The sequence below is a fragment of the Dipodomys ordii genome, unplaced genomic scaffold (genome assembly GCF_000151885.1).
Source record: "Dipodomys ordii isolate 6190 unplaced genomic scaffold, Dord_2.0 Scaffold44, whole genome shotgun sequence".
Lineage (NCBI taxonomy): Eukaryota > Metazoa > Chordata > Mammalia > Rodentia > Heteromyidae > Dipodomys > Dipodomys ordii.
This window is the reverse complement of record NW_012267260.1, coordinates 982,340-1,005,720: the sequence shown is the minus strand read 5'-3', so window position 1 is coordinate 1,005,720 and position 23,381 is coordinate 982,340. Positions and strand designations below refer to the sequence as shown.

Below are 23,381 nucleotides of genomic sequence, written 5' to 3'. Positions count from 1 at the left end.
GCGCCACTTGCTGTTTTTCTAGAGGTTTATTGGAGATAAGAGTCTCATTTCCTTCCTGGGCTGGCTTTGAACTGCGATCCTCAGATCTCAACCTCATAAGTAGCTAGGATTGCAGCATGATCTACTAGCACCTGGCTTGCTTTAGTTTTTGAAAATAGGTTTGTTCTCTTGATTTTAAAGATTCTTCCATCTATTTCACTTAATTCTGACTCACAATCATGTCTTGATTTCCATGTGTTTTCTTCTTTCCCCAAGTCAAGTTCTCTGTCCATCTTCTGTCAGCTCTATTTGACACTCATCACCAGCCTGCCTGGTGGTGAGCGCTGAGTCCCTTTCCTGAGAGCGCTAGGCCCTGTATGTCTGTTCACTGTCCATCGTGATGTCTAGTCCATAGGAGCTACTTAATACATGTTAGTTGAATGAGAGAGTGAAAAATGAATGAGCCAGTTACAAGATACAGTACTGCTGGGTCCTTAAATACTGTTGGGTCTTTTGAATGTTTATTGAAAGGTTTAAATCCTCAGTAGTTCATTCTTCTTGTCCTCCTGTGCTAATTAATAGCTGTGTGAAATGGTGGGTCAGGTAATAGTGTGCGATTAGCAAATGAGATCCTAAAAGCTAAATTCTTCAGTTTCCTTTGTGCTAATTTTATGGAAGTCAAATTGATCTTGTTGCCTTAAGACTTGCTAGGCAGACTTGGTGTATAGGGTGAGGATCTTAATTTGGTAGATGCTGGAGAAGGGTAAGGAACAGACACCATAGCAGATCGGTGAGAGATCAAAGTTCACATGTGCTGTATGTCAAGTCCAGAAAGTTCCAGGTCCATGTGTGCCATATCTCACATACACAGAGTTCCAGGTCTGACTATGCTGCCTCTCACATCCAGAGAGTTCCAGGTTCCTGCATGCTGTGATCTCTCGTCCAGAGAGTTCCAGGTCCACGTGTGCCGTATCTTATGTCCAGAGAGTTCCGGGTTTGTCTCTCCCGTATCTCAAGTCCAGAAGCCCTCTGAAATAGTTTATTCTAACTTCAGAGCATGAACAGCGTTTCTGTTTCACATCCAGTCCACCTGCAGACTAGATTGTCTGGAATTTGCAAAGTAGGTTGTCCAATTTTAGCTCATCTGGAAGCTTTATATGACTAACAATTTCTGTGATTAAAGTAAATATAGATATCATTGCTGTTAAGAATGAAAAGCAGAGAAATGTTTTCTTCAGTGCTAGGGTTTGAACTCGGGACTTCCTGTTTGGTAGGCAGGTGCTTGGAAAGAATTTCTGCTCCTAAAGAAGGAATGTGATATAGTTTATATTCTGTATCAGTAGTATGGAGAAACTTAGCCTAGCAACCAAGTATTGTGCAGATAACAAGAGTACTTAGGCTGAGGAATACTTTGCTTCTAAGAGGTCATTATAACTGGTGTGGTGGGTGGAGGTGTTTATGAATTGGGCTGGCAGGATATCTCAGTGGTTAGAGCATGTGTGTGGCTCCAGTTTCGGCTCTTACGTAACAAACAAAACAAAGCAACAACAACAACAAGAACCTCGTTCATGTTGTGGTTAAATGTACATACTTAATACTTACTCTCTTAACAAGTTTTCAGCCTCACCTCGCTCTAGTGGGTACTCCATAGGAGTATGCCATGTCACCACCGATTTTAACCTTCTTTTGTTGTTAAACTAGCATACCTTAGTTGTACAAAAGGGCTTGCATTGTGACATTTCCACATAGGTATACAATGTATCCCATCAGCCTTACTTCCTCTGTTTCCCTCCTTGTCTCTCTCTCTTCTTTGTAAAATAATTTCCCCTGGTTTCTTTGTCCTATTTCCGTACCTGTATGTAAGAGAGAGTCATGTTAATGCTCTTGCTTACAAAACTCATCAGCACTTATGCTCCCGTGTTGAATTGTAGAAGGAGGGTTGTCAATTGGTGGGCAGAGAAAAGTGGCCCCTGGGCAGGGCAGATAGTGCTGTTCCTTACCAGTGTTTAGTGTTACTATGCCTGAAGACCCAAAGAAATAACACTATCTCTTCTGAGGGGCATCACAGCTGCTGCATCATGCGTTACTTCCCTCTCTTCCTCCCTCTCCTCCCCCCCCCCTTTTTTTTTTTTGCTAGTACTGAACTCAGGACCTTCTCTTGTTTGGTTGCTCTCTAACCTTATTGCTTACCTTGTGCTCTACCACAGCAAAAGGTTTCTCTAGTAAAAGCCTTTTATGTGTCCACTATTGAGTTTTAAACTTAGGGCCCTATGCTTGTAAGCAGATATTCTCCACTGAGCCACACCTCCAGTTGCATTTATATTTTATGTGCACATGAAGCACTGAAGCATTCTGGGACTGTAGGTAGGAACAGGGCTGATTTGGAACAGAGAAAGCATTGTAGGAATGTGGGTAGGGATAGCGCTGTAATTTGAAGAGCTCTGGGCTTTGTACTTCCAAACCCACCCAGCAACATGGAGAAGGCAGCTAAAGAGCGCCAGAGGGCAGAAGCTCTGGAGAGGTGAGACTGGAATGGCGAGAGACTAAGAAAAGTCTTAAGGTGAAAGCTGGTAAGCCCTGGTCTCCGACGCATTCCCCAGCACCGCCAAAGGCTAAGAGCTGGGCTTTGGAACTGTCTCACTAGCTACTGTCTGGGTTGCTGGCATTTCTAGCTTCTTGAAATAAGCCTCTAACTTGAGTACCTAGAGCTGTACGTCTCTGCTTTGAAAGCTTGGAGGGGTAAGCCTTCGTTTCTCAGGGCAACAGCCAGAAGCTGCTGGCTTTGAGAGCCCAGATCTTGCTTCAACCAGTACCTGGATCTGTGTATCTATCTCTTTTCCAGCCTGGAGCTGTACATCTCAGCCTTTTAGGGTTTGGGGAGTTAGGCCTCGGGCTGGCCTAAGCTCAGGGCTGCCAGCAGTCAGGGACCTAGTCCTTGTGTGTTCACAGTGGATGTCTGAGTACAGCAGAAGTACCATGGCCAGCTCTTCCTGACTGTGGGTAGTGCTCTCTGAAGTCGCTGGGTTTCAGTGATCAAGATGCTGCATAGTTTAAAAACTTCAAACCAAGTAAAGTTGAACGTTTCTACTGGGCTGCATTTTAAAAGTGAGGAAAGAAAATTACTTTTTCTTGTTTATTTGGAAGACATTTGCCAGTTGGAGTCTCAAAGAAGATTGAGTTTGGTCGACCTTTAATTGTGCACCAAAAGGTTACTGCAGAAGATAACATACGGGAAATGTCATAAAGAAGAAAATTGGAAGCTCAGTTGCAGAAAACTGTGGAGAAGCTGGCATTCTCCCAATTAACTGAGTGCTTGAAATAAATAGTTTGGTTTTAAAGAAACAGTTGTAGGTTTCAAGGTCTGGATGATGGTAGTTCATAGGAAAGCGGGTTGGGGTGGGGAATAAACCTCATGTGACTTGTAGAAAATACTTAACTATTCGTGTTCTTACATTTTTTACTGATTAAAAGGTTCAGCAAGGCAGGAGTAGAGGATTTATTAACCTAGTATTTTATATTAAGACATTGAAAGAAAATGGGTAAAGATGAATTATGTTCCTAGGAGTCAGTCTTGAGCTATTGATTGTCACAAAATATTTCTCCACCTAGGGACAGCACGGTTGTGTGTGTGTGTAGGGGTGCTCTCATGTGGTTAGAGGTCACTGCCCGCGAATGATCTTGTCTGCCTGAAGAACCACGACAGGGTTGCATAACTAACTCATCAGCAACATAAAAAGTGGTTATGAGAATAAAGGAGATAGCCGGAAGTGCCAAATGCTCATCTTTCCAAGCATTCAGCTGTTCAGTAGTTGGGTGCATTTTTAGGTTTTATTACTTTGCCTTTTTTTCCTTTTGGTCTGGATGAGAAAGCTTTTTACTCAAATGATAACCACGAGGAGTTTGGAGATTTCGTTCTTTATCAGATGCAATGTTTGCTGGATGTAGGATTCTATGTGGACACGTGTTTTCTTTTAACATATTAAGTTAAACCATTCTACTATCTTTGGCTTTCACTTTTCCCACTGAGAAGTCAGCTGTTAGTCTTAACCGTAATGGCCGTAATGTAACATAGCCACCCTGCTCTGAGCTCCTTTTAAGATGCGGTTTGATTCCGTTTTACTGAGGAGTGGGGATTTAAAAAATTTTTTTATCCTTCTTGAGTTTCACAGACTTATTCAATTTAAAGATGACTATCATTTATTAATTCTGGAAAGCTCTGTTGTTTTTTTCTTTTTCTCCTTTTCTTTTTTCTTTTTTTTTTTTCTGGCCAGTCCTGGTGCTTGAACTCAGGACCTGCGCTCTGTCCCTAAGCCTTTCTGTGCTCAAGGCTAGCGCTCTACCACTTGAGCCACAGCACCACTTCCCACATTTTCAGAGTAATTTATTGGAGATAAGAGTCTCATGCATTGAACTGCAATCCTTAGATCTCAGTCTCTTGAGTAGCTAGGATTACAGGCGTGAGCCATTGGTACCCAGCTTAATCTCAGTTATTAGTGTTTAAAATTTCCATTCTTTTTCTCTCTGGGACTGCAGATCTTCTTAGCCAGTTTTCAGAGCTTTCTGACCTATGCATTTTATTTAAGTACATAATGTATAGTGACACTTGCAGTTTATATTGTTGGCAAGAATGTGTTAGGCCAAGCACATGAAGAACACAGTTCAAGTCAGGGTAGGCCATGTGTTGGTGACAAATGTGAGCCTCAGTGACTTGTAGCAGTGTGGTGCTTCTGCTCCACAGCCCACCTGCAGCCTTGCCTTGTGTTACTCTGCGTGGCCTGCAGACTGGACTTCCGCTTGGTATAGCAGAGAGGGAGAGGGCTGGGACGGCCTCATGATTATAGGCTTTGCTTAGATGCGATGCACACCACTCCTGGCCAGATCAAGTCACATGGCTGCGCCTGAGTTCCGCCGGTCGGTAGGTTCCGCAGGTGAACAGTTAGTGAGCAGCCCTCCGTGAGTGAGGACGCACTGGTGTACGCACGACCACCCGCTTGCCATTCTGCGTTCCTTCTACAAACTCTGCAGAGCTTTCAGCGAACTAAGATATCGTGCTACCTGGTTTAATGACAAACATGGGGAAAAAACGAGTCAGGCTTCTTCTCTTAGCACGACCACATGTAAAACTGTTTATTAAATAAAGAATGATTACATTACCAAAATAGTTAAAGCCCAATGGATGTTTGCTTGACACACAGTGTATAGGACTGTGTTATTCCGTGGATGCATACCACTGGCACACTGCTTGACACACAGTATATAGGACTGTGTTACTGCGTGGATGCACACCATTGGCACACTTGGGCACCAGTCCCTGAGTGTCCCCACAGGAATGAGGTGGGGATTGTGAATGGTGGCCCAGGTTTGAAGGCTCAGGGTCTTTGTGGATTGAAAATGAATCCAGGAGAGGCTGAGTATCATCTCTGGACCTTCAGGAGCTGCGTCTCCACCCAGAGCAGCCTGCGTGTGATGGGAAGCGCGGTGTGCTTGCTTGTGAGTCATGGCTGGCAACCTCGCTTGCTGTCCTCAGTCAGCAAACACCCTCCGGAAGAGCGGGTTCTCTCCATTCAGCTAGTAAGGTGACAGGGTCTCGTAACCAGGCTTGCTGCAGTGAACAAGTATGAGATGGAATTAAAACCAAGTAAGCCACGTGTGAAGACCCACCTGCACTCCACAGTTTATGTCTCACTCTAGGGTTCATTTGACCGTATATCCTCCCTTCACGCACTGCACTCATCAGACATGGTAAGCTGCAGAAACCAGCGTACCTCCCAGGAAATACTACTGCATGCACGTCATCAGCCAGAGCTCAGTATTTGTTAATAGGAAATAGTGCTGCATGCACGTCATCAGCCAGAGCTCAGTATTTGTTAACAGTTGTCGTTTTTCCACTTACGGTAAGTACAACCACATACATCTTTTTGGAGTCTCATATTTTCTCATCCTTTGGGTGTTAGAAACTGTCACATAGTTGAACAGAGTGGCTATACCATTTACCTTCCCTTCCATGACATGAGAATTCCTGTCTCCACACCCTCACCAACATTGTCTTTTCTCCTATTTGAACCATCCCAGTGCCATGAGGCTTTTAAACAATGTAATGTATCTCTTTACCTAGATAAGTGATGCCGAGAAGACTCACCGAGACCAGGACATTATTGCCTCGTCGTCTGGGGGGATTAAGCTGGACTTGGAGTCGGTGTATAAGGTATGTGAACATTTAAAACATTTCCTAGGATTTGTTTAACATGGACTACAGAGCTTGATTTGCACCTGTAGTTCAACCTTCCCAACATCCTGCCCCCACCACAGCTGTTCCCCCTCCAGCACGCACCCCCTTACCCGAAGGGTATGGGACACTGATGCTGGCCCTCTTAACCACCGCTGCCATGCTGCCAAAGAAATGCTCGTCCATTGAGGGTTGTGCCATGCACAGCTCTATCCTGTAGAGCTGTTTGCTTTTCTGTAGGTGTCTCTCTTGCTTTTCTCACCTAATTAAACTTTATGGGGACAGAGACTGTGTTGTGGTTACAAAAATCAGTACAGTTATTGAAAGCTACCTGTTTAAAAGATATATGATGTGCCTATAGTGTAAAATGTCATGTACAAAGAATCATAGGCATCTAGAGCTCACTCTTCCCTAAAGCTTGGATTAATAGCCAATTTGGAGATTAGGTTCACCTGATTTTTAACCTTATTTTAAAAAGGAGAAAGGCAACTTGGAGAGTAAGGATCATTTTCATAGTTAACTAATAAATTCTGCTCATGTTTTAAAATTTTTTAGTATAGTTCAGAGTTTGTAAAAATCTGCATTTTTTAGAAAAATACATAAATATTTATTTTAATAAAATTAAATGCTTATTACTTCATAGGGTGGAGATTAGCTTTTTCACTATATTTCTCTAGGAAAGGAATGGAAACGTAATGAAAGAATTTGGAATTACTTTGCTTCCAAGTAATTTTCAGCACTGAGACTGTTGTATTCAAATTAGAATTCTGTTCTATGCATGAGGCAAATTTAACATGCTTAGAAATTTTGAAGTAAAAGTTTGAAATCCTGGGCATTCCAATTTGTAAATCTGTAGGTTAGGAATAAAAGAAAGCATTCTAATTTGTCTGTTTATTGTTACTGTTGTTATTGCTGTTGTTGTGTTGTTATTGTGCTGGTCCTGGGGCTTGAACTCAGACTATGGGTACCATCCCTGAACTTTTGTGGCTCAAGTGCTATACCAATTGAGCCACAGTTCTACTTCTGGCCTTTTTAGTATTGGAGTTAAGATTCTCGTAGACTTTACTGCCTGTACTGTCTCTGAACTGTGATCCTCAGATCTCAGCCTCCAGGGTAACTACCAGTACCAGTGGTGTGCATCCCTGGTACTTAGCTTATTGTTGGTTGTTGAAACATCTGAAATTAATTTTTGTTGCTACTCTTTTCTACTTGCTCATTGCTTAGTTTTTAGGCGTGAAATGATCCTTTACCTTTATTTTGGTTCTGATGGAACTACTGAACTTCTTTGTCTAGATCTCATTCATTTCCTCATAACAGGTACTCACCTATTCCTGGTTTCTCTCTGAATTCAGGTCCCTTTTGCTGATGCTCTGGATTTGTTTCGAGGGAGAAAGGTGTACTTGGAAGATGGCTTTGCTTATGTGCCATCTAAGGACATTGTGGCCATTGTTCTGAATGAGTTTAGAGCCAAACTATCCAAGGCGTTGGCAGTAAGTTTTCCACTTTATTTGTGTATTCGATGTGTTCATATTTTAAATAACATTTTATTTGTGCTTCTTTTGGGGGGATATGTCAACTTAATTTTCATAGTGACTTTTAGGTTGCTTATGATGTTATACTGTTAATTTTAGAATCACTAGGTTCTTTTCCCCCATCTAATGATGAATGATCAATTTTGTGGGTGACCTCTGTGGATTTCTTTGTGACATCTGTTTTCCTTGAGGCTCGGTTTCTTGTATGCATCTTAATAATCATGTGGCTTTGAGTGGACATGGCCCCTGGTTTTCTGTCCTGAACTAATATTTTGCAGTATAGAAGAATGCCTTCAATTTTTTTTATTATTCTGTTTTACTTATTTATTTTTTGCAGCATCAGAGCCTCACTCACAGTAGAAAAGCAGTCTACCACTGAACTATATCTTCAGTCCTAGAAGGAAGTCTTTAAAGTAGTAAATATGGGGATAAGCTAGTGTTCAATAAACAGCCCAGTGCTGAGTGAAATCAGAGGCAGCTGCATTGAACAGATAATAGAGTTGGTGCATTTTAAGTAGTTTGTTGAAAGCATAACTCTTGAGTTCTGATATCTTAAAGGTATGCGCTGTTTGTATTGTTGTCTTTTAACTTAGTCTAGTTTTTTAAAAGAATACTTCTCTGGGGGAGGGGAAGGGAAATAACAAAATGCAGAAATAAGGATACAGGTTGACCTGTTGTAACAATGAGATGTACAAGACACTATGTTGAAAATGAACTTTACAACTTGGGGAGGAGGAGGGAGGATTAGAGAGGTAAGGAAGGAAGGGATGATAGGGGGAAAACAAAGGAGGAGGTAACAATGCTTGATAGGAAATGTACTCATTACCTTACTCGTGTAACTGTAATCCCTCTGTACAGTATTTCTACAATAAAAAAAAACATTAAAAGTACTTCTCTGTACTTAATGTGGAAGTATAATGAGGCAGCTTTTTAAACCTGTACTGGTTATTGTGTAAGCATATGCCAAGCTTTCTTTTTGAATTAAAAGTTGGAGTATTTTCTGGTGTAAAACTGCTGGAGGTGGAAGTGGCGCTGTGGCTCAAGTGGTAGAGCGCTCGCTCGCCTTGAGCTGAAGAACGTAGGGACAGCGCCCAAGTCCAGAATTCAAGCCCCAAGACCGACCAAAAATAACCAAGAAAAACAAAACAAAAAAACTGCTGGAGGCATGTTGTGATAACACTGAAGCTAGACCTTCACTAAGGAGTGAATCCTTAGTGATGTCAGGTAAGTACTGAGTTTACCCGCTCTGGTGCCTCTGTGACTTCTTACTATATGGGATACGTTTCATACGCTAACTTGTGAACTCATATTTAAGTAGAATTCTGTTTCTGGTAGCAGACAGCATCCTGAGACCTTGCTTGGGATCAGCACTGGCACAGTAAGTGGAGTTGGCCAGCTCACAATGCTGGTCACTCCCGGTCCAGAGAAGTGTGAGCATCAGGCATGCTCTTGCAGTGTTTGCACCCTCTGCATGTGATTTGTCCATCCATCAACTTCTGGTAGCAGAGTGGCTGCCACTGGCTCAGGTTTTATACCCATACAGCTTTCTATCCAATAGCATGCTTTTTTCCCCTCAGAATTTCTTTTCTTTTTTTTTTTTTTTTGGGTCCGGTCGTGGGGCCTGAACTCTGGGCCTGGGCGCTGTCCCTCAGCTCTTCAGCTCAAGGCTAGCACTCTACCACTTGAGCCACAGTACTACTTCCGGCTTTTTTCTTTTTGCTTATGTGATGCTGAGGAGTCGAACCCAGGGCCTCATGCATGCAAGGCAAGCGCTTTACCACTGAGCCACCTTCCCAGCCCCTCAGAATTTCTTTTCTTAATCTTAATATTTATAGTGCTTGGAATGACTCAAGTCACAAGCTGTATTGGTTTCCTAGGACTGCCACAGCAAAGGACCCCAAATGGAGAGACACAGCAAAGAGATATGTTTTCTCATGGTCTGCAGGAGAGATACTCCAAATGCACATGTCAGCATCCGTGCTCCCTCAGAAGGTGCTAGGGGCGGCTCCATCCCCGATGTCCCTTCTAGCTTTTGGTAGTCTCCTGACTTGTGAAAACATGACTCTGTGCCATTTGTACCTGGGGTTCTCTTGTGGGTACCAGATTTCCATGTTCTATAAAGATGTCAGTCACTCTGCTTCCCTTATGTTACTTCATTTTTAACTAAATAGATCTGCAGTGGCCCTGTTTCCCAATGAGGTCACCCTCTGAGGTGAAATTTTGGGGGATGTAATTCCAGCTGTACATGGAAACAGTTGTGGTCAGAAGGATTGCATAGCCTGAGTGTGAAGTCTCCACTGCAAATGCCTGTGACCAGAATACTTCTGAAGAATACTTCTGGAGAACTGTTGAAGTTGGGTGCAAAGGTTAATTGTTATTCTTTTGACGGTGTATCTCTGGAGTATAAGAGGTGTGAATTCTACGTTTTGCTTTGAAGCTTACCATGCAGCATTAGCTCATGTAAATGATAGCTGTGCTGAGAGCGGTGGCTTCATTGCTCAGGTCTGGACTCCAGAGGCCTCCTCGGGTCTCTGCTTCCCTGACCACCTTTGGGGTTTTCTTCTGTCACTCTCAGCAATGGTCAGATTTCTCCTCTTTTGTACGTACCATATGCATCCTATTCCACAATCACTTACCATATTCAGTACTTAAATTTTAAAACCTCAGCCTAGATGGGCTAGGAAATGCCTTAGTTTTATATATTATTTATACTTCATTTAAAAAAAAAAACTGAGCTGTGTTGTTTTCATTGTCTCTTTGAGTTGCACTGAATCACAAATTGTATCCCAGCTGCCTAGTTGTCATGAGGAAATATCAGAGATTCAGTTGCTAGGAAACAGGTGAATACTGAACTACTGTGTGAGGGACACTTGTAATTTCAATTCTTTGATAGATCTACTCTCTTAGAGCAAAAATTTATTTGTATCACCTGTTATTTTTCCAATTTAAAAATTTTACAAAGGAGATGTAGGAGTATAAAAAATGTTCTAGGATTGCTAAAGTGCTGAGTGTAATTTTTTAAACAGTGATCAAGCATTGAAAAGTAGCAATCATGTAGGTGCGTGCATTTGGGCATCTGCTTCAGCCTAATTAGAGAAAGAATAAGAACCAGAGAGAACTCACTCACATACATAGGACACTTAGGAATTTAAGTCAAAGAAAGCACTGTGCTGCTTCAATCAACTTTACAGAAATAGGATTGTGTACCTACTGTATTAAATCACTCACATTTGCTTATTTCCTTACAAAGGCTTTTGTGTCAGCTGTGACCTGGTTTTGCAAGACTCTTGCAGGTTTAGCCTATCACTTAGCTTTGCCTCTTTTTGAGAGGTAGGGAGTAGAGCGTGAGTTTTCTCCTTGTCTACAGTCTGGACTGCCAGATCCTGGCCATTCATCTTCTTTTCCTCTTTTCAATTGGGTGGGTACTATTCACATACTAGTTTCCAATTCCGGATCTTCACATTTCACTGCTTGACTGCTTAATTGCTTATACACATTTAGGAATTTGTCAGGGAGTATAGACTCTGTCTTACAATGAAAGTTTAGACTAGTTTGTTCTAAAAAGAATCAAGTAATAGTAGAACTAAGAATAACTAAATGCACAGTCTTGCTTCCCCTAAAATTTTATAGGCACCTTTTTGTTGTTTTTTTTTTTTTTTGGGTCCATTCGTGGGGCCTGAACTCTGGGCCTGGGCGCTGTCCCTCAGCTTTTCAGCTCAAGGCTAGCGCTCTACCATTTGAGCCACAGCACCACTTCCGGCTGTTTTCTTTTTGCTTATGTGGTGCTGAGGAATTGAACCCTGGGCCTCATGCATGCAAGGCAAGGGCTCTACCACTGAGCCACCTTCCCAGCCCCTTTATAGGCACCTTAAAAGTAGAAGTAATGTTTTATGAGACTCCTGATATGTTATATAGTCTTTTACTAATTTTATATTTGAGGATTTGTTTAAATACAAGGTATTAGGTTATAATATTAGTGTTTTAAGCCTTGCTTTTTTGAAATTTAATTTAATTTTATTGTAAAGGTGATACACAGAGGGATTACAGTTACCTAAGTAAGGTAATGAGTATATTTCTCATTGAACATTGTTATCCCCTCCCTTGTTTTCTCCTATTTCCCTCCCCCAACTCCCTTCCCTCCCAAGTTGTAAAGTTTATTTCCAACACAGTATCTTGTGAGTACGCTGTTGCATTGGTTCACTTTTTTCCTTTGTCTGACCATTTTGTTATTCCCTTTCCCCAAATCAGATAAAAGTGTATTCAGGACATGGGGTACCAAAATATAAAACTGACAACAGGGAATAAACCCAAGGGGAAAAAAGAAAGAAGAAATAACTTCACAACAGTACCTTAAAAAAACCCCACAAAACCTAAAACCTCTTGTTTCCATATCTTGGAGCTCATTTCTATTAGCAAGTAAACTGGTTCAAACACTGGAAAGCAGTATGGAGGTTCTTCAAAAGACTAAATAAACATAGATCTTCCCCATGATCCAACAATCCCACTCCTGGGCATCTACCCAAATGACCACAAACAAGGCTATACTAAAGCTACCAGCACAACCATATTCATTGCAGCACTATTTACCATAGCAAAGATATGCAAACAACCCAGATGCCCTCAGTAGATGAATGGATCAAGAAAATGTGGTGTTTTGTATACACAATGGAATTCTATGTTTCCATCAGAAAGAAAGACATTGCCCTGTTTATAAGGAAATGGAAAGACTTGGGAAAAGTCATTTTAAGTGAAGCAAAGCAGACCCTAAGAAACATAGGCTCCATAGTTTACCTCATTTGCAGTAATTAGTATATGTCTGTACATATGACCACATACAATGATGCTAATTGAAATAAGCCTTGTTTTAAAATAGAAGCTTATCATATGGTTAGGAGAATTTAGAAATAAAATCTTTCAATCAAATAGTCCTTGGTTAAAATTTCATGATTATTCTTTGTGCCACTATGGTTTTGTTCATTTACTAGATTTAATGAATTGCAAAATACCCTGGTGAACAATGTCAATGGACTTATTAAATTGAAGAGTGAATGGAGTAATGATCTAGAAAATGGAGGAATTGAATCTGAAAGAAGATATAGGAGACAGATTATCTGCTAATAAATTTGAAGCAGGAGTCAGATCTCTTCGGTAAGCATTCCATTACAAAAGCTATAGTTATTGAGTTGATTATCAAGGACTAAAATGATAGACAGAAAACAAAACATTCAGTCTTGGAGGGAAGACCGAACTACTAGAGTTTGGGATTTGGGTAAGGCAGCTCTAAGTCCAGAGAAAGAAAGTAACAATTTGCATTATAATCTTTTCTTTCAATAGCTCAAAGCTTCATAATCATGTTTAATAGTTTTATAGACTTACTTTTTTGTTTAACATTGTAAAAAACAACATACTGAAAATCATGAAAGTTTCTTTGTCTTGATGACTTCAGTGTTTTCTATCCTCCTCTCTCCGGCCAGCTTCTCTCCCTCCCTCCCTGCCTGCCTGCCTGCTTCCCTTCTTGGTGGTACTGGAGTTCTAGCTTGGCTATCTGTCCCATTCCCTTTCTGAGTTGGTCGTTTTGAGATAGCAATTTGTTCATCGTTGTGTCTCCTCACTACTCATGCCTGCCTCTCAGTGATAGTAGGAAGAGCATCCTGTTTAGATGGATTTATAGGGAGAAATCATCTTTCTCTCTACTCTTTGTCATGGGGTCAGATGCTTTCTCAGAAGTACTTCCCTTTATCTCCCCTGCCTCACCAAAACCTTGCTTATATCTCTATAGCCACAACTGTGTCTCCTAACCTTTGTTTGGAAGAGTAGGCATTTTATTTCATCAACCATTTTTGGTAAAGGTAGGCCAAGGATTAGGGGTTGAGAGTCCGGCAGTCTATGTATTATTGGATTGACTGTCACAAGAGTGATTGACGGAGCTGATCGGTGGGGTGAGGTGCAGCCAGTGCAGGACGTGGTGTGCGTGAAGGGTATGAGCGATGTGGACAAGGGAGGTGAGCGGATTGTTAGCGAATTAATGAAACACACCTTAGAGTTTCAGCAAATGGATTGGATCATTATGTTGGAAAAAGAAGAGACGGTGTTGGACCAATAAGGAATCTGGAGTTTATATTTTAGTGTAACTGGGAGAGAAACTAAAACTAAGAATGTTGTGAGTCCATAGAAGCCTTTGAATAGAAGTGCAGTCAGGTTACTGGCTAGTCCTGTTTCTTTCCTAATTCAGTAGGTATTCACTGAATGTTGAGGTTGATCTTTCCTTCATCGAGTGGAACACTAAATGCAGATTGCTGACACTCCTGAGCAGTGGACAGTGGACGTTGGGACTTGTCCTACTGCCCAGGCACTCGTGGTCTGCCCGGTCCTCAGCCCAGCCGGGGTGACGGGAATGCGCAGCCTTTACTGCTTCCCGGAGGGGCCGTTGCCCTGCCTGACGGCCCCTCTTGAGCTCTTGCCGCCATTTCTGATATGTGCATGTATGGGAATGCCTAAATATCTGCAAACTTGTGATTCACTTATGGAACTGCTTTCTTGTACATCACCAGTAGCCTCCCTGAGCGGTGTATGGAATGGCTGCTTCCACTCTTCAGCTGTATGGATTCCATAGAAAAATTCTTGGCTAAGATGGGCACCTGTGGTTCACGCCTGTAATCCTAGCTACTGAGGATCACGGTTCAAAGCCAGCCCAGGCAAGAAAGTCCTGAGACTTTTAACTCCAGTCAACCACCAGAAAACTGGAGTGGCGCTGTGGCTCAAGTGGTAGAGCACTCGCCTTGAGCTGAAGAGCTCAGGGACAGCGCCCAGGCCCAGAGTTCAAGCCCCATGACCTACCTACCCCCCCCCCCAAAAAAAAAAAAAAGTATCTTGGCGAACTTGATAGGAGAAGTAGTCTGTTGCTGCTGTTAGTTCCTGTTGAAGAAACAGACATTATGTAAAAAACTCTTGGAGGGGCTGGGAAGGTGGTTCAGTGGTAGAGCGCTTGCCTTGCATGCATGAGGCCCTGGGTTCGATTCCTCAGCATCACATAAGCAAAAAGAAAAAAGCCGGAAGTGGTGCTGTGGCTCAAGTGGTAGAGCACTAGCCTTGAGCTGAAGAGCTGAGGGACAGCGCCCAGGCCTCATGACTGGACCCCCCAAAATAAATAAATAAATAAAAACTCTTGGAGCCTTTAGCTAGAAGAGTTAGGCACTGGAAGTTTTAAGGGGACTTTCCATTAAATAATAAGATATTAATAATAATACTAATAACGAAGCTAATAATAATAAGTTCCTGGAATAAAAATAAATTGGAAAAACAAAGACATGAAGTTGTAGAATTTATCTATCCTCAGAAGGAGAAAGATTTAGCTGTGTTGTTGATGGCCTCATTACCTTACTGGGATTGTAGAGTCATGGATCTTATGTTCAGATGTCTTTAAAACACCATCACTTTATAAATTTGGAAATAATGTCAGTAGTCCCTTGTTTACATCCTCTCATGGATGGAAGTTTTGTAAAGATAGGTACATGGAGCATGGAGAGAGACCACATTCAGTAGAAACTCTGCTATTGACCTACTCCAAAGCAGTCATTTTGAGAAGAAAAGTGAAAGAAAATAGCAGCAAAACTCAAACCATGTGAAGGTTTAGGTAGACAAGTTGACCTTTACTATAATTTTGATAAGTAATACAATTCAAGGGCATAGATGACTGGGGAAAAGATTAGCAGAGAAGAAAAAAATGGAGGGGACTAAGTTTGAATACAATTGTGCCCTAGTGGATAAAAGAAAGCATGAACTTTTAAGTTGACATTTGCTATCTTTTCCATGCTGGGTAAGTTCATAGATAGCCTATTTATGTCTATAAAACCCCGAGGCATCTTAAAGTAAAATATATCAATCGAAACAGCAAGAGAAATGGAAACCTACACTAATGAACTCTGCTGGGCTGTGGCTCCGTACCTGCTGCTTGGCTTCCTGGAGCAGCTGATCGAAGGACTCCAGTCATTTACATGGGAAAGGGTGGAGGTACAGCGTCTGAAAACTGTGACTCAAGAATGGGACATTGATGTAAAATGTCTTACACAAAGAGGATGTAGGAACGAATATTCAAAAACTGCCAATGAGCCAGGTGCTGGTGGCTCATGCCTGTCATCCTACCTACTCAGGAGGCTGATATCTGAGGATCCCGGTTCAAAGCCAGCCTGGGCAGGAAAGTCCATGAGACTCTTATCTCCACTAGCCACCAGGAAACCAGAAGTGGTGCTGTGGCTCAAGTTGTAGAGCACTAGCTTTGAGCTGAAGAACTGAGGAACAGCGCCCAGGCCAAGAGTTCAAGCCCCATGACTGACAAAACAAACAACAAAACAAAAACAAAAAAAATCAACGTGTTCAAACCTTCTCCTCTGCTGAGACCCCCATGAAACATTATAGTAGACACATATGATTTGAACTCTCATCTGTTCAGATATTTCTGTATCTGTCTCATCTGTATAGTGTTTATTGAGAAGCTACTCTAAGACTCAAAATAGTTGCCAGAGCTTTGAAAGATGTGTATGTACTTAATATCTCTGTTAAGTGCTGGACAGGACACCAGATGCACTAACTTGACCGGCAGCACTGAAGGTGACACAGTGATGTGGATTTGGCCCTGTGGAATCTGTAATGCACATTGGGTGAGGTCGGGAGGCTCCAGGCAGCTCTGTGGCAGTGCTGAGGATCACCTGCGCTTGGTGCTGTGGATCAGCCAGAGCCCGGGAGCATCCCCAGCGCTAGCTGGGCAAGCTGAGCATGGTCACTGTTCTTACCTATTTGAAGAGCTTGACTAATTCAGTGATGGCTAAGTAATAATTAGTTGTTCTTTTTTTATCTTGGAATTCCCAGTGTTTGCCACACCACATTGTGTGTTGTAAAATTTGGAGACTGGCTGTTGAGTGAGCAACTGAAACAAGAAAACTGTCATAATTTATATGTGATATATGTACAACTATAGGTATATTACTTGCAAATATGTCCAAGAGCTGGTATTATAGGTTACACCACCATTCGTGCTTTGTAAGTGACAAAATATTAATCAAATATAAAACAAAACCTTCCTTTCTCTCTCTCTCTCTCTCTTTCTTTCTTTCTTTCTTTCTTTCTTTCTTTCTTTCTTTCTTTCTTTCTTTCTTTCTGTCAGTTGTGGGACTTGAACTCTAGGCCTTGGGCACTGTCCCTCAGCTCTTCAGCTCAAGGCTAGAGCTCTACCACTTGAGCCACAGTGCCACTTCGGTTTTCTGGTGGTTTATTGGAGATAAGAATCTCATGGACTTTTCCTTCCCCAGGCTGGCTTTGAACCATGATCCTCAGATCTCAGCCTCCTGAGTAGCTAGGATTACAGGCGTGAGCCACCAGCGCCCGGCTATTTTTCTTATCTTTATCTTCATTATTTAAGTGAAACAATACTAATTTATAGAAATGTGTAGATGTCTACAAAATAATCCTTTATAATGAATCATTTGTTACTACCTGGTAAAGAATCTATAGATTTTGAATGTCTGGACGGTTTTTGCTGATGAATCATTTCTTTTTAACATCAAAGGTCTTTGATCACCTGATTTATTCCCAGTCAGCCTTTTAGGGCCCTTTGGTATTTGATATTTTTCTTTTTTTTGGGGGGGGTCCCCGTCGTGGGGCCTGAACTCTGGGCCTGGGCGCTGTCCCTCAGCTCTTCAGCTCAAGGCTAGCGCTCTACCATTTGAGCCACAGCGCCACTTCTGGCTTTTTTCTTTTTGCTTATGTGGTGCTGGGGAATCGAACCCACGGCCTCAGGCATGCAAGGCAAGCGCTCTACCACTGAGCCACCTTCCCAGCCCTGGTATTTGATATTTTTCATATGCTGCACGTGAAAATACTCCTACTCAGTATTTGTGGAATGAGTTCTCTACATAATTGGAGCAGGTTAGGCTGGGTTCTTGATATGAGCAGTTTTTATTGTCTTCTAGGTGATGTAAGCAGATGGCTATTTGCATAGCATCACGGGAACATCACTCAGTAGCCAAGAGCTATACCAGTTCAGGGAATAAAAGAACCCTGATTTGTTATACACTGTAAAAGCAACACCGATTAATCTTTAAAATGAAGATAGAAGCTCACTAATATAGTCAGGTCCTTTTACTGGTTAAAGAAAAAGAATTATGCATTTTCTTTCATTTAACAAGTATGTGTGTAGCCATCTCGATCCTTGCTAATCTACTAGAACAAAACAATTATAAGTCTTTTCTCAAATAAGAATTTATCCTCATTGGAAATACGTGAATATTTATAGCCAGAAGGCTGCTATTAGGCAGCTTTGAGGGAAATTGTAGTATAAAATAAATGCCTTGCCAAACAAAGGAGAAGAAGAGTATTTGTAGCTAGGAAAGCCTACACATCACTGTATGCAAATGCTATAATGGTAAGATTGGATGGAGAAAATGACTAGCTAGTAGACTGTAAAATGTAGGGGCATTTTAAGGTGGAAACACAACTACAGAATGTTTATATTAGTCTAGTGGATTTAGAAGGAAGCCTAGGCCCGGATTAGAAAAGATAAAGGATGACAAAAGGCTGCATTTGCGGGTAGTAATGAGATCAGGTCATTTCTCCTATGCTTTTGTGTTCTAATGATTTGCTAATATTCTACAATTGCCTCCTTGGGCCATGGCCACAAGGAGGAACAAGGAGTTGAGTAGTGTGCTTGCCAGCCTGGACATTTTTCTGTCTGTACTCTCCTCCTTCTGTAGAAAGGGGAGGGTGCCGAGGAGCCCGTTCACCTCTCCTTCCTTTACAGCACTGAGATTTAATGCCTTTGGAGTGGACTGCTCACAGGGTGTTGACATTTACTTTTTCCTTTCTGAATTCACTCTTGCAATAATTGCACTTGGCACAAAGTTTCAGTTTTGTTTTGAATTTTACTGTCAAGGTGATGTACAGAGGGGTTACAGTTCCATAAGTAAGGTAATGGTTACATTGGCTAACTTGTTACCCCCCCCCCCCGCTTTTTCTCCCTCTTCCCCTCCCCCACCCCTCGCCCTCTTACACTGGTTCCTCTCCTGTCCTCTGTATCATGATTTGTTGTTCCGCTTCCCTTCAGATAAAGGTATATAAAATACCCAGAGTAGCAAAATAGAATACAGTGATAACGGATAAATCATAGGGGGAAAACACAAAAAGAAAGAGAAATCACGAAATCTGTTGAGAACAACCTGGCATGAAGTTTGGGTGCACGTGTTGGGACTTGGTGTGTGCGTTTGTGGCAGTATTCGTAGGAGGACCTGTGTCTGGTGACTGTGGACTGAAGGAAGAGGATGAAAGCACAGAACGGGCCATGGAGGGGATGTTGAATTCAGGCTGAATCTGAGTCAGTGGGTGTCTGAGAAGCTCTCTCTGGTGTGCATAGGGGTGTGGTGACTGACTCTTACCCTGCAGCTGCTCCGTCTGTAGTGACGCATGTGATTTGTGAAAGGACTTGCTTGGGGTTTGGTCTTAGGAGAAAGATGCAGTCTCCAAGGGCAGGGCGTTATGGAAGCGGGGAATTGCTCTAGTGAAGTGATCTGGGTCCGCTGCCGACACAAGCTCATCAGACTGGGAGGACCTTGGGCAGATCTGTTGTCAGAAGAGATAAGTAGCAGCACTGGCAGTAGTAGTCCATTCACATTTAAGTCAATTTTTAAGTAATCTTACATATGGGAAAATGACCTAATGTGAGTTTCACCCTGCCAGTGTAGAAAGACCTGGAGGCGATGTCCACCAGGGCATAGAAGGCAGCACTCGGTCTCTTCATCTTTTATAGCCAGAGCATAGACTTCTGTGATAGACGCCTGTTGACAGGACTTTTTTGGCCTGGAGTAGAGGAAAAGAATCTGCTCCGTTGTTAATGGTGGTGGCAGCAGCGACTTTGCAAGAATGGCTTCCCCAGCAGGGCTGATTTCTTTCTAGTTTGTTGTAGGATGCTAAACAGCAGTGTTGGTCATTTTCCAGTAGGTAAGCTTTGTGTCCTGGTCTGGGAGCTTACCCAAGCATGCGCTCTACATCTTCCCATCCATCTTGTAGCTAGCCATTATCCCTCTAACGCCCTCTTCTGAACAGCCCTGGCTGGCTTTCCTGTGAAGTACTGAGGACCTCGGAGGGCTGGGTCAGTGAGGAAGATGAGGTTAATGGTAAGACAAGGCTTCTGGGTGACCCCACAGCCTCATCAGGCTGGGCACATGCTCCCAGCTGTTGCTGAGTCAAGTTAGGGCCTCAAATCCAATACCAAATGATATTCTGGGATGAACTGGAGGAAAGTTACCATGGAAGGTCTGTTTGGATGCTGTTTGATGTATAGAACAGTGTTGATAGTTGGACTTGTTTAGTTTGAGGTGCCGCAGAATTAATGCACCTGTGAAAGCTTGTTCCGTGCAACTAGAAATACAGTTCTAGTGTTCAGCAAGGAGAATGGGATTGAGGAGCGATGAAATTGGATGAAGTAGCCCCCTGGAACAGGGAGAGAGGAGATGGAGCAGATGGAGAGAGAGTGCAGACGTGAAAAGGAATGCTTTGGAAGGATGAAGAGCCATTAGGTATGTTTGAGACGCTTGAGGGGAGTGGAGAGTTCCAAGGAGCCATTTGTCAGGCATGTCGAATCCTACAGAGATTTGTAAGGCTGAGAAAAGGCCGTTGAGTTTTTGTAACCTTGGAAAAAGGTCACAAAAATAGAATACAGTCTCAAAGTGGGAGGTCCAATGACTGAAGGAATATCTAATTGGAGACTTATTGTAGTGAAATTTTGTAGCCATAACTGGAGTCTCAATCATAAGGTCTAGCACCAGAGACACAACCCTCTCTTCCTTAAAATGTTCATCAGGCTAGCTGTTGGATTTGTCTGTTTGAATAACTGCACAGATTTATCAAATTCTTTGGTTTTTCTGAGACGACAGCTCTCCAGTGTAGAAAACTTGAGAAAATTTTTTTTTTTACCATTTTAGTGATCATTAAGCATTATTATGTAAGCTGTAAGCAAATGGTAGAGAATTTAATTGTTTGTGACATCTGTGATTTTACTGTGAGTGTGTTTTCTCTTGTATTATAATGATTATTGCTAACAGTTTGACCTTGCTTTACATTTTTGCTAGACTATTCAATAACAGGTCGTTTAAATTCTGGAGTTCCTTCCTTTTATTTCAGCCTTTCCTATCTTACAACAGCAGTTTCACTATTGCCTACGGAGAAGCTTAGCTACTGGTGGTTAGAGCTCCTGCCACTCAAGATTTTCATTTTTCTGCGTTTTGAAGTGCTGCCATTTTACATTTCCATTTTCTCTATTTAAAGAGCTGTCTCTTTACATTTGATATGCTGATAGAATTTATCTGCTTAAAATGAAAGTCTGTGCTCCATAAATTCTGCCTTCAAAACAATCATCTAAAGCAGATTCTACAGCTGCTGGGGCAGTGTGAAAGATGCAACGGTGCCACTCTTCATTTACAAGGGTTTGTCATCAACAAGTGTGGGCCCTGGCTTAGACCAGGCGTAGAAATGCATAGTCAGATAGGAGGTGCTGAATTCTAAACATGTTTCTTTTAAAAAGGTTAATTTTTTCTCACTTTATTTTTTATTGTCGCTGGTGGGGCTTGAACTCTGGTCCTGGGCGCTGTCCCTCAGCTCTTCAGGTAAGGCAAGCACTCTACCACTTGAGCCACAGCACCACTTCGGTTTTCTGATGGCTAATTGGAAATAAGTGTTTCATGGACTTTCCTGCCCAGGCTGGCTTTGGACCTCGATCCTCAGATCTCAGCCTCCCGAGGAGCTAAGGATGACAGGTGTGAACTTCCAGCACCAGGCTTTTCTGACTTTTTTTTTTTTGCCAGTCCTGTGCTTGAACTCTGGGCCTGGGCGCTGTCCCTGAACTTCTTTTGCTCAAGGCTAGCACTCTCCCACTTGAGCCACAAATGCCACTTCTGGCTTTTTCTGTGTATGTGGTACTGAGGAATCGAACCCAGGGCTTCATGCATGCTAGTCGAGCACTCTACCTCTGAGCCACATTCCCAGCCCAATTCTGACGTTATTTTTGTATATTTTTAAACTGATTGCTTTTCTACCTTCAATTTGTAGAAGGTCTGAATATTATTACATATGATATGGTTTCAACATAAGGCTACTTCACTGGTCATGTTATTTAGAACCTGACCTGCAAATTGTTCCTTTATGGGAACAGAGGTTTAAAGTGTTTCCAGATGTTAGCTTTGTCTGTGACATGGTTCCAGGTGGCATTTCTGCCCCTTCCTTCCTAGTGGTAGACAGGTATTTCATCCTTGATCCAAAGATGAAGGAAACAAAGCTCTATTTGGCTGGCTTCTTTCTTGTTGACATCTAGTGACGAATGTATGGATATTAGAGATTTGGAATTTCTGACCTGCCTGCCTTCCTTCCTTCCTGCCTTCCTTCCTGCCTTCCTGCCTGCCTTCCTTCCTTCTATCCTTCCCTCATTCTCTTTCTTGTTTTTGTTTTTTAAATTTTTTTTATTATGCTGTACTGGGGCTTGAACTCAGGGTTATGCTTTTTCATTTGGCTTTGTCACCTCACAGCTGGTGCTCTAACACTTGAGCCACACCTCTGCTGCCTTTATTTTGTTTCTCTAAGCAAATTTGACAGATATTTACAAGGTAACTCTTACAGTCTAAATGTTGAATCTTTTTTTTATGTTTTTATTAAAATAGCTATCTACTTTACTGAAATTTAGAACCTAGAGATCACATTACTATATAAAAAAGACTGAATAATTTTATTAGAATTGAGAGGTCAGAATTTCAGTGGTAATAATACTGTTTACATTGTTTTCTTGATGCAATTATTTCTTCCTTACTGTATGGCTAGTATGCATTTGGAGTGTTTTATGCTAACAGGATTTTCCCTGGGTGCCACAGAACTCTCCTCTACTGTGACCTTTCAGAGTAGATTAGCAAGCGTGTCAGATGCTGGGAGCTGGGAGGAATGGAAAAATGTATCTTGCAGGTGCATCTTTGGGATGCCCCATTTACTTGAAATTTTAAACAATGAGATGAAAGACTCAATGCTGGAGTGCGACTGCCTCCGAATGATGATTAATGAGGAACTTGGCTTTGGGATTCGTTCAGGCCCCGCGTCTTCCGAGAGCCTACATTGAGGCCTTGTTACACAACGGATGAGTTTTATAATGTGCCCTCGCAGGTCCTAACTCGGCCTTGCAATAAAGATCAGGTGTTCCTTTTTCACTTTGAAGTTGAAGGCCTATTTTCATTTCTTTGTTAGTTTTTCCTTCGGCTTTTTAATTTCAATAATTTGTACCCTTAAAACAGCCTCTGGATTTAGGAATGTGCTTTCAGAGTTGCTGTTTTCCATAACACTTCACGCAAGCCTGTGTCTAAGCTGCCTTCGAGGCTGGCGACTAGGCAGCTGTCACAATGGCGGTGTGGGCAGGGACCCCAGGCAGGACCCTGACCTGACCTCCGAGAAGCCCCTCTCTGGCTCCTGTTCCTGTTCAAAAAATAAACAAGTTTGATTGAAAAAAACATTCCGCCCAATACTCTGCCAGTAATTTGTTGTGTGTCTGCGCTCATTACAGCACACACTGTGGTTGTGTGTCTGCGCTCAGTACAGCACACACTGTGGTTGTGTGTCTGCGCTCA

General features: G+C 42.2%; 1 protein-coding gene across 3 annotated transcripts in view; it reads left to right on the top strand.

Moving 5' to 3' along the window:
• The window catches only part of Prim2 (primase, DNA, polypeptide 2 (58kDa)), a 106,113-nt gene that overhangs the window by 21,159 nt on the left and 61,573 nt on the right, over positions 1-23,381 (top strand). For all 3 annotated transcript variants that reach the window (XM_013019215.1, XM_013019214.1, XM_013019212.1), the window contains exons 5-6: positions 6,095-6,184; positions 7,558-7,695. In XM_013019215.1, coding sequence (XP_012874669.1) covers positions 6,095-6,184; positions 7,558-7,695 — 228 coding nt within the window. The remainder of the gene's footprint in view (positions 1-6,094; positions 6,185-7,557; positions 7,696-23,381) is intronic.